Genomic DNA, 11,629 nt, shown 5'->3' with positions numbered 1-11,629 from the left:
GTTTGTTGCTGGCTGGGCAGGTGTTGTGGCATCAGCAGGCCCGCCCTCAACTGCCCCCTCCCTCATCCACCACGCACCTGACCTCTGCCTTTCCCTAGTAAAACCCAGCAAAGGAGGAGACGGAGGGGCCAGAAGGAGGATTTGGTGAGAAGCCCTCGAAACTGGGTCAGTTTTGGTCCCTCTGTGTGTTTTTCTGAGGGAAGCACTAGACTCATCAGATTCATAGAGGCAAGGGTCCCAGACAATGCTCACCTGCTGCCCACCTTTGGGATGCTGCCACCTCGCCCTGCAATGCTCAGCCTTTTCTCTGGTGCTTTCTGGCCTCCAGCAAGCCCACTCGTCCCATCAGACACCTCCAGCATGGGGGCTAGTAGGCGTTGCCATGGTTTTCAGACTCTTGTTGTTCAGTGTGCTCCCCATGAGGGGCTTGGCCGCTGTGGGGTCCTGGCGGATGCCCGAGGCTCTGCCCCTCCCCCATGCTTCACACCAGACAGTGGGAGGTCATTTCCCTGTGAGCTGCGGCTGAGGGCCAGGTCAGTGGCTGCAGAGGATGAACTTGAGAAGGTAGTCAGGGTAGGAAGCTGCCCCAGGCCCAGCCCCTGCCTCCGGGCCCAGACCTGGAGTGGCCAGGGGCAGGGTGGGAGGGACAGCTGTTGGCTGCTGTCCCTCTGCTCACATAGTCAACACCACCTGTCTGACCTCCCAGTGAGGCTACCATCCTGACCCCTCTCAGGGGCACTCTGGGGGTCACCGAGGGGTCAGGAGGACCACCCCTCCCTTGAGCTGCATGGACCCGTCTCAGTCTGCCTTGTCACCTGTGCCCATGAGCATCTCTGAGGGAGGGCGGGCTGCCAGGGGCCCCAACGCCACCACAGACAACTATGCCCCATCAACCATCACTTCATCCAGCTGAGCTTCTGGTACCTCCTTTGTGCCAGGCCTGTGCTGGACCCTGAATGCACGCTCAGGGAGCTGAATGTGGGGGACACACACAGGGGTCGGGGACCCAGGGGAGGCTTCCTGGAGGAGGGGCGTGGGCGCAGGAGGTGGCAGCTTTTGGGGGCCGGGATGGGCACTGGGGCTCTGTGAACCCGGACATGTGCACCTGTGGGTGGGGGAGGGCTGAGCACTCATCCATCCCCAAGGGGACCCCAGCCCACAAGACGTCCCCACACTGCTCCCGTGGCTTTGAGTGGGGGTGGGGGCCTATCCCCTGGTGCTGGGGACAGCGGGTGGATGGGAGGGAGTACAAGGAGGGGCTGGGACCCTCATCCTGACAAGAGCAAGTCCATGGGGCTGGGGGTCGGGGGCAGGCGGGGGGGGGCTGGGGTGAGGAAAGACTCCTGGCCCCAGTGCCTGAGTCCCCGCTCCTGCCCAGCTGCCGACTCCACCTGGGCACCTCACACATTCCCCTCGGGCTGTGTCCGCAGGTTCCCTTGGAGACATGGAGGCCGGAGAGGAGGCCCAGGCCGTGGACACCAGCCTCTCAGAGCAGGAGCCCGTGGCACCAGAGCCTGAGGCCGCAGGGGAGCCCAAGCCCCCCAGCCCTTCCAGCGCAGGTAAGTCGGGCTGAGCCCTCTGCTCACACTGCCCACATCCCCTGCCGTGGCCTCAGTTAACACACCTGTACAATGGGCATTGAGCTTGGCAATGCCTGTGCCAACCATGCCCAGCGGAGTTAGAAGAGGCCCAGGTGTCTTCCAGCCAAAGCCTGTCCCCCTGAGGGCCTGAGGGGTGCTGTGGTAGCAAGAGAGAGGAGACCACGTGAATCCAGGAAGTTCAGCACTTTGTGGTACACATGGGGAGACTGAGGCCCAAATGGGGAAGGTCTAGCACAGGGTGAGACAGGGAATCGTATAAGCCATTGAGTGACCTTGGGAAAGCCACACTCCTCCTGGCCTCAGTTTGACTTATATGAACAGGGATGGTGGGTCCTCCCTCTTCCGGGGGTGTGGGGCCCACCCAGCAGGGGCCACTGAGAGCTGTGCTCAGCTCAGCACACAATGGGCATATCCTGCGAAGGCACCACACCCCATTTTGCAGATGAGGGAATGAGGCCAAGAGAGGTTAAGTGACTTGCCCAGGGTCACACAGCCCGCAGGCACCCACTTGGGGAACTGACCCTGGTCTGGGTTCAGCTTGACGCATACATCCCCCTGCCTGCTGCTTGCCCCCACCTCAGGCATCTCCAAACACTCCGTGGACCCTCCTGGTGGCAGTCTGGAGGGGAATCAGGGCATTTCTCAAGGTGAGGACAGGCCTTGGAAGCAGACCTCACACCCTCCTGGGAAAGAATTCACCTGACATCAGGAGGCCAGCTCTGGCCAGGTGCATGCAGGGCTAAGGCAGCCTCTCAGGCCAGCTGTACCCCCAGACACCCTAGACACCCCTGGAAGAGAGGCCTCACTGAGATGGAGGCACCAGAGAGGTCAGCTCTCTCACCCCTGTTTTCCAGAGGAGGAAACTGGGTCTGGGAGGGACAGCAGCAGGTTCATGGGCTGGGCTCTGCCTGGCTGTGAGCCTGGCTCACCTGCCCCTGCCTCCCCTGCAGCTGCAGCAGTGATTTCACACCCACCCTGTACCCGAAACTCTTTGCACACAGAGTCCGCATTACCCCACAGCATAGTCTGAGGGTGGAGATGTAACCACAACCTGGGCCATTTGGGAGGTTGGTAAGTGGGTGAAGGAGAGATGGAGTGGCCAGGGAAGAACTCTGGGGGGAGGTTACATTGAGCAGAGACCCCAGGGACGTGTGGAGCCACCTGTGCTGTGCATGCCAAGGATGGGCATGCCAGACAGTAGCAACAGCAAGTGCAAAGGCCCTGGGGTAGGATGGAGGGTGAACCATGGAGAGGTTGTGGGAGCAGCTGGATGCCAAGCAGGGGCTGGGGAGGAGATCCCAGACAGACCTTTGTCTCTAGCAGAGGGGCAGGGGGTCCTTCTCACTGTGGACCCCTCACCCTAAGCATTTCTCACTCTGGGTATCAGGGACCCAGCTGGGATGGCCACAGGCCCAGAGCCCAACAGGCCTCACCTCCAGACCCGGGCACACATGCCTGCTGGCTCCTAGGCGCCTTCCCCAATACAGGCTCTTGGGGTCCAGGGAAGCAGGGCCAGGTGAAGGGACCCTGGGCCCACCTCTGGCTCATTGTGATTATTATCTTTGCCGTCATCATCATCGCGGTTGCTTAGTGGTACAGCCACAGGGACAGCCACTGGACAGCACACCAGCCTGTCCCCGAGGCCATGCTCTTAACACTCCCTAAGCCTCAGTTTCTGCATCTGTAAACTGGGTGTGAGCTCCTCGGGGTGGCTGTGAGGAGGGGCATGTGAGCAGTGTGGAGCACAGCTGCTATCGCCATCACCATCTTATTACCATTAGGGTAATGTTAGGCAGCCTGCCCGCCAGAGTGAGCGCTAATGCAGGGGCCACGCCAAAGGGCAAGCAGCTCAGTGCTGGTGGACTTTGACCCTGGCCAGCTCTCCCGGGGAGCCAGGCCCCTTATCTGATTTGGGAGCTGGGGCTGCACAGGGGCGGGGGTGGGGCCAGGGAAGGAGCTGGAAAAAACAGTCAGGGTTGCACCTGGCACAGGCTGTGGTGATAACGTGGCGATGGGCGCGATAAGGTGGCGCGGGAGCAGTATCTGCTGCTCAGGCGGGTCCAGCGCAGCTCCCTCATGGTGGCTGGAGCTCAAGTGCCAGCCACTTTGATTTATAGCCAAAAATAATAGGACTTTTATACTGTGTGATTGATTTATTTGATGTTAATCACAGCCCTTATCGCGGGTATTAATAATCTGCTGGGCGCATGACGTCACCAAGGGGGGGCTTTATGGGAGCTCATCGATTGGGGGCCGAGGTGGTTATCAGGCCTGGCTGGGAAGGCAAATATGCCCTTTGGGCTGGAATTGGGTGCGGGGCCTGGTGGAGGGGCCCTCAGCTGCCGGTGGAGGGACCAGGGAGCCGGAGGCCGTGCATGTGCCCACTGGCCTGGGCGTGCCTATAGGCCATCCTGTGCTCTAATTATTAACAGCAGCTGGAATAATAATTATTATTGCTACAATTAATGAGGGGGATGAGGGGTTTTAAAAGGCCAACAGGCAAATTGGGGTGTCTCCCCGCTCCTCCAATGAGAGAGAGCCAGGATGGTGGAGTACCTCTGGGCCTGTGTATGCCCACCGTGGGCCTCAGTCTCCCTCCCAGCTACAGGGAGGGGCGGCTTGGCTCCCAGAGGCTGGCAGTGTATGATGGTGTTCTCCTCTCTGCAGACCTTAATCTGCCCCCACCGCCACCACCCCCCACATCCCCAGGAGGCCCCGAGGAAATGGAGGGGCAGGAGCCAGAGACAAGGCCCAAGGAGGAGGAGGAGGAGATGGGCAGCCCCTGGAACGGGCCAGGTAACCACACAGCGAATCGGGGTCCACAGCATCACCCATGCAGGGCAGCCCTGGAGCTGGGCCATTCTAGGCACTCGGGTTGAGGAGACCCACTAGGCCCAGGCCTGTGCCTTTTCCAAAGCCCAGCAGGCCTGTGCATTTAAAGGATTCCCCAGAGGCAAGGTCTGACCTGGGTGGGGAAGGCATCCCAGGAGGTGGGAACAGCCATAGCAAAGGCAGAGAGGTGGGTACGAGAGTCCGTGTCCGAACTGCCCCAGGGCATCCTAGGTAGGTGCCCAGGCCTGTGCAGGGCCAGAGAGCACCACCCCCCAACCCCCGGGGTGGCTGCAGCCACATCCCAGACAGAAGTTGGCTCCAAATGTCCACCAGGCCTGGGCCGCAGGGATGTCTTCGGGGCAGTTTTGTGCACCCAGCCGTCATCCCTGCTCTGTGATCTGCAACTGCAGCGGGACCTCAGAAGTCCCATGAGGAATTCTCTTGCAGCTGCCCCTTCGGGGACTACGTCACAGTCCATGCATTTATGAACATAGGAAAGGCTGGACAGTCAGGTTGTTTCTGCCTTTCCTCATTAAATAGTGTGGCCCGAGGACTGGGGTGGCATTCTGGGTGGCTGCATGGAGGGTTCCCACCAGGGACACATGGGTGAGGGAGGCAGGCCAGGGAGAGATGGCATGGTCCTCAGTGGAGAGAGGAAGGGAGGGGAGGTGGGGCAGTCAGGCCAGGCACATGTGTGGACACCAAGCGTTCGCTGAGAGCCTCTGTGGACACCATACCTGCAGCCCCACAGAGCACACCTGCTGGCGTAATCATAAGCCAGGATCGTGTCTTTGGAGAAGCAAACAGAGAGAGGGCACGTGGCAAGGGCTTCAACTTGTGAAGCGTCAGGGAAGGCAGAGAGACCCTCGTTCCTCCTCTGGGGTCCCTTGGGGCCTAAATGGATAGAGTGACAGAGATGGTCTCCTGACTGGCCATGTGGACTGTTTGGAGGGATCCTAAGGCTTGGGAGAGGAGCGTGGTGATGGATTAGAGATGTCTGCATGGGTGCCGGAGTAGACATGATGGCACGTGTACCATGCGGTCCCCAATCATTTAACACAGCCATTCCCACAATAGGTGGGGGGGTTTATGGTCAGAGAGGAAGGGGCAGGCTTGGGTGGCCACAGCCGGGTTGGGGACCTAGCACCCTGGGGAAACTGAGTCCACTCACAGCCTCTCCCACCTGGAGGGGGTGAGGGGCTCCTGTGAGTGGAGTGTCCTCAGTAAGACAGCACTGGGACCTCGTGGCCACCGGCCCCTGGGGGCTCTCCTCTGTCACCCACAGGAAGAGAAATGGCGCCCAGCACAGCAGATGCTGCCCACCCTCCTCAGGGACCCCATGACAGGCAGGGGAGGGGTCTGGCTGACCAAGCAGAAATGCGCCAGCTGTGCACCATCTGCCACCATGGAGCACTGCATGGGACAGCTGTGGGGCTGCATGATGGGGTCTCAGTCAGGAAGCTATGTGTTCAAGGCCCCACGGCAAGTCGGGGCAACTGACGCCGGCCTCGCAACTTCTGAGCGCCGGGTTTCACAGGGCCTTTCCACACACAGGACAGGGCCGTGGGGCCCAGCAGGAGCCCATGGCTAATCGCAGCCCTGCCTGGACTCCCTCTGGTTCCCCAGCTGTAGGATGGGGTAACAGCCAGAGTGCCCACAGGACCGGCTCGGCACTGCAGAGCCCCTGTGTGCTCTGTTCCTGATTCCACATTTTGTCAGTGGAAACAGCCTGCTGGGGATGGCGGGGACCACCTGTGCCTGTGGGACCCCAATTGGGGACCGCCAGGCAGTACCCACACCAGCCCTGCAAGGCCAGTGCAATGGTGACTCCCACTCTGTGGAAGAAGATACCCCGGCACAGGATGCTGAAGGGACACACCCAGGGCTACCCGCTGGGAACTGGCAGAGTGGGGTCTGGCCCGCACTGGCCTCAGAGCTGTGCCCACATTTGCGAACGTTGGCTTTGAGCCTCATTCCAGTTGGTCCCCATCCACCCTGCCGTGTTTGCATCCCCATCCCCACTTTTTGTATGGAGAAAGCGACCCCCCAGGGAGGGAAGCCTGACCCCCATGAGGGCTGAGCCCCAGAGGCACCATGCTTTGGAGCTGGGGTGCAGCCCCAGGGCTTCCTGTGCTATTTGCATCCCGGGCCTGGGAGGCACCCCTCACCTCCCACAGATATGACTTTCTGTGCAGTGGGTAGCGATGGGCCGATAAGTGGCTGCTGGCCAACCGCCACCGCGGCCACCGCCTATCAGGCCCCGCGCAGGCCGCACTTATCGCCTGGCTGGGGAAGCCGGGGAGGCTCCATGGGCTCTTATCTCTTAGGGGCTGCCCATGCGGGTGACGGGGTGTCAGTGCTTCACCAGGGCCAGCAGCATCAGTGGCCCCCGGCGCATTGTCCAGCCTAGTGCCTGAGGGCAGCAGCAGGGGCTCAGCCACCTTTGCCCTGCAGGTCCCATGAGCTCTTGTGGCTTTCTAGGGCTCTCCATCCTCTGTCCCGTGGACACTGTCTGTGCCGCTGGGTCTGGTGTGAGCACCTCCCTCCCTCTCCCTCTCACTCTCCCCCTCCCTCTCCCCCTCCTATCTCTCCCTCCCTCTCTGAGTCTGTTTCTTCATCTTTGGCCAGCAGCTACTTTGCACCCCCATCCCCATCCCCAGTGCACCTGCACCATCTGGTTAGGGGATATGACTGGGCCCTGAGCCTCGGTTTCCCATCTGTCCTGCATGAGCATGGGACTACCTCCTCCTCACCTTTCTGGCCGCCATCTGCTGGCTGGACCGGGTCTCGTGGTGTCTTGGCACCACCATCCCAACCCCAGTCAGACCCATCTCCCAGGGAGGGCAGTTGAGACCTCACTGGGTGCCCAGAAGGTTGGCAGCATCAGCCCAGTGGAGCGGCCAGGCCTAGTGCCTCTCCCTACACCTCACAGTAGGCACAATGAGACTGCCCTGCCTCCTGTGCTCAAGGCCCCAGGCAGGTGGCTGTGAAACCCCCAGGAGGCACTCACCTGGCACCAGGCAGAAGGGAGGCCTCCCAGCCCCTTCCTGCTCCCCAGGGGCATCTAGGAGCCCCGACACACGCTGCAAATGCAGATGGGGTCTGGATGTGCAAGCATTCTGTAAATGCTAGAGTGCTGCTCCCGGGGCGTGCAAGTGGTCTTGCCAACGTCTGCCATTCTCTCTTGCCCTGTTACAGCCCCCACCCCAGCTCCCTCCTGTCCCTACCTGATCCTGGTGCCCAGAGCTCCAAAAAGAGACTGAGGAGGTGCTCTGTGGGTGTTTGGAACTTTTCAAAAGCTCTGCACCTTGTGAGGTGCTGGTGACTTTGTGTTCGAGTGTTGCTGCTTCAAACGGGAGCACCTGAGCTGTTCTAAGAGGCAGGAGCACAGACCCTGGAGCCCCCGCTTTGCTGAACCACCGCAGGCAGGCCGCCCAACCTCTCTTGGCTTCAGTTTCTTCATCAGTAAAATGGAGATGAGGGTTGTATGAAGGTCACGGAGAGCAGAGCCTGGCGCCCCAGGGCAGCTGGTTCCTCTGGGACTGGGGTGAGGGTGTGAGCAGTTCACAGGGAGAAGCTGCTGTCTGAGGCGCGGGAACTCCCCTCTAGCGGCTGAGAGGACCCGCATCCACGCCTTGGGCCAAGCAACTTAGCCATGGAGCAGGGAGAAGCACCTTTTGCTCCCCTGTGGGTGGCAGTCATCTCAACTTCACAGGCAGGACCCCACAGAGCCCATCACCCACACAGAGCAAATAGGCTCCGAGTAAGAACCCAGGGACCCAGCTGGGCAGTGACATGGCAGGTGGCCTCGGGGATGGCAGCAGCCCCGCTTCAAGGTGAGGTGAGGGCTGGGGCAGAGAAGCCACGGAGGGTCAGGCAGAGCCACACAGAGGGAGAGCTGGAGGCCGCCAGCTGGTTGTGGCGTGTGCCTGGGAGCCTCGTGTGCCAGCGATGGCTCATAGAACAGGCCGAACCCACCCTCAGAGCCCAAAACAAAACCAGCAGGTGAACTACAACATACAGGAGAAAGTGATGGTTCAGAGAGAAGGGTGACCCCAGGGGGGCTTCCAGGGCAAGAAGGGGCCAGCAGTCAGAAGGACCACGTGGGTGTGGGGAGGTGGGCGCCTGGTGGAGGACACAGCCTGTGCGAAGGCTCCGAGCAGAGTGGACGGGCGCAGTGGGAGGTGGGTTGGGGGGGTCTGGTGTAGTGGGTCCCATGGACTTTGGCTTGGCCGGAGGGGGCCATGACCTGACGTGGACCCACAGGGAGGGCTGAGCAGGGGACTCACCTCCAGACCTGTGTGAGCCACAGTCCCCTCAGCCAGACCCAGGGCTCTGGGGGCTGCACTTGCCCGGCCTGGCCCTCATCTTTCCTTGAGCCACCAGCCCAAATTCAAATTTGCCGGAAGGGGGAGAGCTCCACATTTTTACCTTTGAAACGACCTTGTCCACTGGAGGGGCTGGCCGTTTAAAATTCTGATATGCAAATGAATAAGAGCTATGATCTCTGATCCCCCACGCTTCTGTGCTGCCTGTGCTCAGCTCGGCCACCTCACTGTCTACACGTCACAGGCTCCAGTGTCCCAGTACCCTCCATGTCCCACTCCTCTCCCTTCCCACCTCCCTACATAAAGTCCAGAAAAAGGAGGCAGTCAGGTAGACACACCAGCCCCCTTCAGGATGTGGAGGGTTGGAGCCCTGGGGTCCTATCTGACTCTGTGAGGGTCCCAGGCCATCACGCCTCATGTCTCCTATTTGGTTATCTGTCAAGGGTAGCTTGTGTTCCCTTGGTCTGCCTGTCTGGGGCATAAGAAAACAGACGAAGGGAGGGCTGAAGCATGCAGGGGTCTAGGGGCCTCTTCTGCAGCCAGGACTTGGGTGTGGGGTCTCTCCCTGGGAGCCCTCCAGGGCCAGCCTCGGGGGAGACAGCATGGTGCTAACACCCAGGGTGGGGCGGGCAGTCTGAGACCAGCTGCTCGTGCACGACTGTTGGCCATGGGTGTCGTTCTAAGCTGGGGAACAGGGAGGTGACCCGAGAAGGCCCATGCGGGTTGCCCAACAGCTCCTCAGCTGTGGAATGGTATGAGGGCAGCCTGGACTCTGTGGCTGGCCAGGGGCATGTGTGGTAGTGAGGGCGGTTAACAATCAGGGCCCTAGGCATGGGTCCCCTTCACCCGTAAGTGTCTCAGGGCCTGGAGCTCTTTCCTGGTAACCACTTTTTACAAAACAAAATCTGACTGGGCAGAGCCTTGAGTGGGAGGAGGGCAGGACCAGCTGGGAAAGGGTGAGAGGACCACAGGGCTGGGGGGTGGTTCACCTCGGCCTATGCTTGGTCCAGAGTGCAGCAGGGGCCGCACCAAGCGTACACTCTCAGATGCGTGCACATGCACACCACATGCCCATGGCACTGGCACCCCTCAGTGCACACCTTAAAGATTTTCTCCCTGTGGAAGTGCCCCCTGACCCAGGCCCATCTGCTCAACTATCCCAGGACAGGACAGGGTTCTCAGTTCTGGAATTCTCTGGAGTCAAGGGAGGAGGCATCTGAAGAGCTGCCTGGGCACCCAGCAGAGGGTCCGCTGCCCTCGGGAGTTAGTGTGGACTTCCTGACGGGCTCAGCAGATGTCCCTGCCTGGCCATCAGGAAGCAGTTTTAGTGAGCAGGCGGGAGGGCTAGAGGGAGGGAGCTGCCGAGGGCATGATGGGGAGCAGCTACATGGGGGGCTATGTACTGTGAGCAGGCCTCCTGTGAGGGCCCTGGCTGCTGGGCCAGGACCTGGCTTTATCCTGAGGGCACACGGTGGGACTCCAGACTGGAGCCCGGCCTTGGAAAGAGGCAGCACTAGAGTGGGGAAGGATGGAGAGCACGTGGCTAGGGCCAACCCCTCTCCTGCAGCAGCGGGCACAGCACCAACTTGTACCCATTCCCAGGTGGGTGATCAAATCCCTCCTGGAACAGACAGTCTCCATGAAGGCTGAGGACCTGTGGCCCCTGCCCCACTGACTCTAGGAGCAAAGTGAGGCCTGCCCCCTGGAAGTCTGGGCCTGTGGTGGAGGAGGCCTGGGGCTCCCTAGAGCTGAGATTGGAAGAGGGGCAGACCCCAAAACCCTTGTCTGGGGAGGTGAGATTCAGGCTGAGGCACAGAAGTTCCCAGCTGCCCTGGCTGGGCGTGGAGGGGACCATGCTCAGGGCTTGATGAAAGTCATGTTCTGTTGCACATTGACTGTGCTGAACCATGCCCATCTCTTCACACGTGTCTCCCATCATCCTGCCGACAGTCCGCAAGGGATGCACTAGCTGAGCCCCATTTTACAGTTAAGGAGGGCACAGTGGCATGGCCAGGGTCTCCTGGCCCTTGGTGGACAGTGCAGTTGGGGTTTGAGCAGAGCAGTGTCTGTGGGGGGTGGAGGTGGTCTCTGGGCTTCATTTGGGGACTCCCCAGCCCTGCCCTGGGAACCACTAGCACTTGGTCGTGGCCTGGCTATTTGAGGTTCAGGGCCCTGGAAATGGGGTCTCCTTCACCCGTGTGTGTCTCAGGGCCTGGAACTCTTTCCTGATGCCACAGTCGACAAAGGGAAATCCAAATGGCCAAACCACAGGTGATGATGCCTCTTCTGTCCCCAGCCCCATCCCAGGCCCTGGAGGCAGAGATGGGAAGGCTGGTCATGACCCCAGGGAGACAGGAGGGGCAGCAGCAACATAGCAGGGCCCCTGACACCCCCGTTCCCAAGCTGAAGCCTGAAGGACAGATGGGGGGTGAGGGCGTTCAGACAAGGAGTTAGCTCGTGGAAAGGGTTCAAGTGTCATGGGTGTGGATGGAGCATTAGGGGCCCAGGTGGGGACGGGGCATGGATGGATCAGGGTGTGAACTCGGTGCCATGGACCATGAGGAGATACCTCCATTTTCTTGGCTGCGAGATGGAGATGCTGATGGGTTTTAAGGGAGACGTTTGATCGGCTTCTGTGCACAGTATGGGTCGGGGTGAGCACACCCCCAGGCACACAAGAGGAGGCGTCTGCTGCTGTTCCCTGCTGGGGGGCCAAGCCAATCCCCCCACCCCAGTGTGATGCGGGGCCTGCTGGAGACTTGGAATCCCCACCCAGCGTGTGCGCGAGGGTCGGGCCGGTTATCTGGGCTGTGCTCGTCTGACTAATCTTGCTGGCCGGAATTTCTGTGCAAACCTCAAGGTTTGTTA

General features: G+C 60.6%; 1 protein-coding gene across 1 annotated transcript in view; it reads left to right on the top strand.

Moving 5' to 3' along the window:
• Positions 1 to 360: 360 nt before the first annotated feature.
• The window catches only part of ZFPM1 (zinc finger protein, FOG family member 1), a 47,801-nt gene continuing 36,532 nt past the window's right edge, over positions 361 to 11,629 (top strand). The window contains exons 1-3 of the mRNA XM_063110091.1: positions 361 to 564; positions 1,379 to 1,559; positions 4,269 to 4,397. Of these exons, the coding sequence (XP_062966161.1) occupies positions 361 to 564; positions 1,379 to 1,559; positions 4,269 to 4,397 (514 nt within the window). The remainder of the gene's footprint in view (positions 565 to 1,378; positions 1,560 to 4,268; positions 4,398 to 11,629) is intronic.

This window comes from Cynocephalus volans, chromosome 10, assembly GCF_027409185.1.
Source record: "Cynocephalus volans isolate mCynVol1 chromosome 10, mCynVol1.pri, whole genome shotgun sequence".
NCBI classification, from domain to species: domain Eukaryota; kingdom Metazoa; phylum Chordata; class Mammalia; order Dermoptera; family Cynocephalidae; genus Cynocephalus; species Cynocephalus volans.
This window is presented reverse-complemented; position numbering and strand designations above follow the sequence as displayed.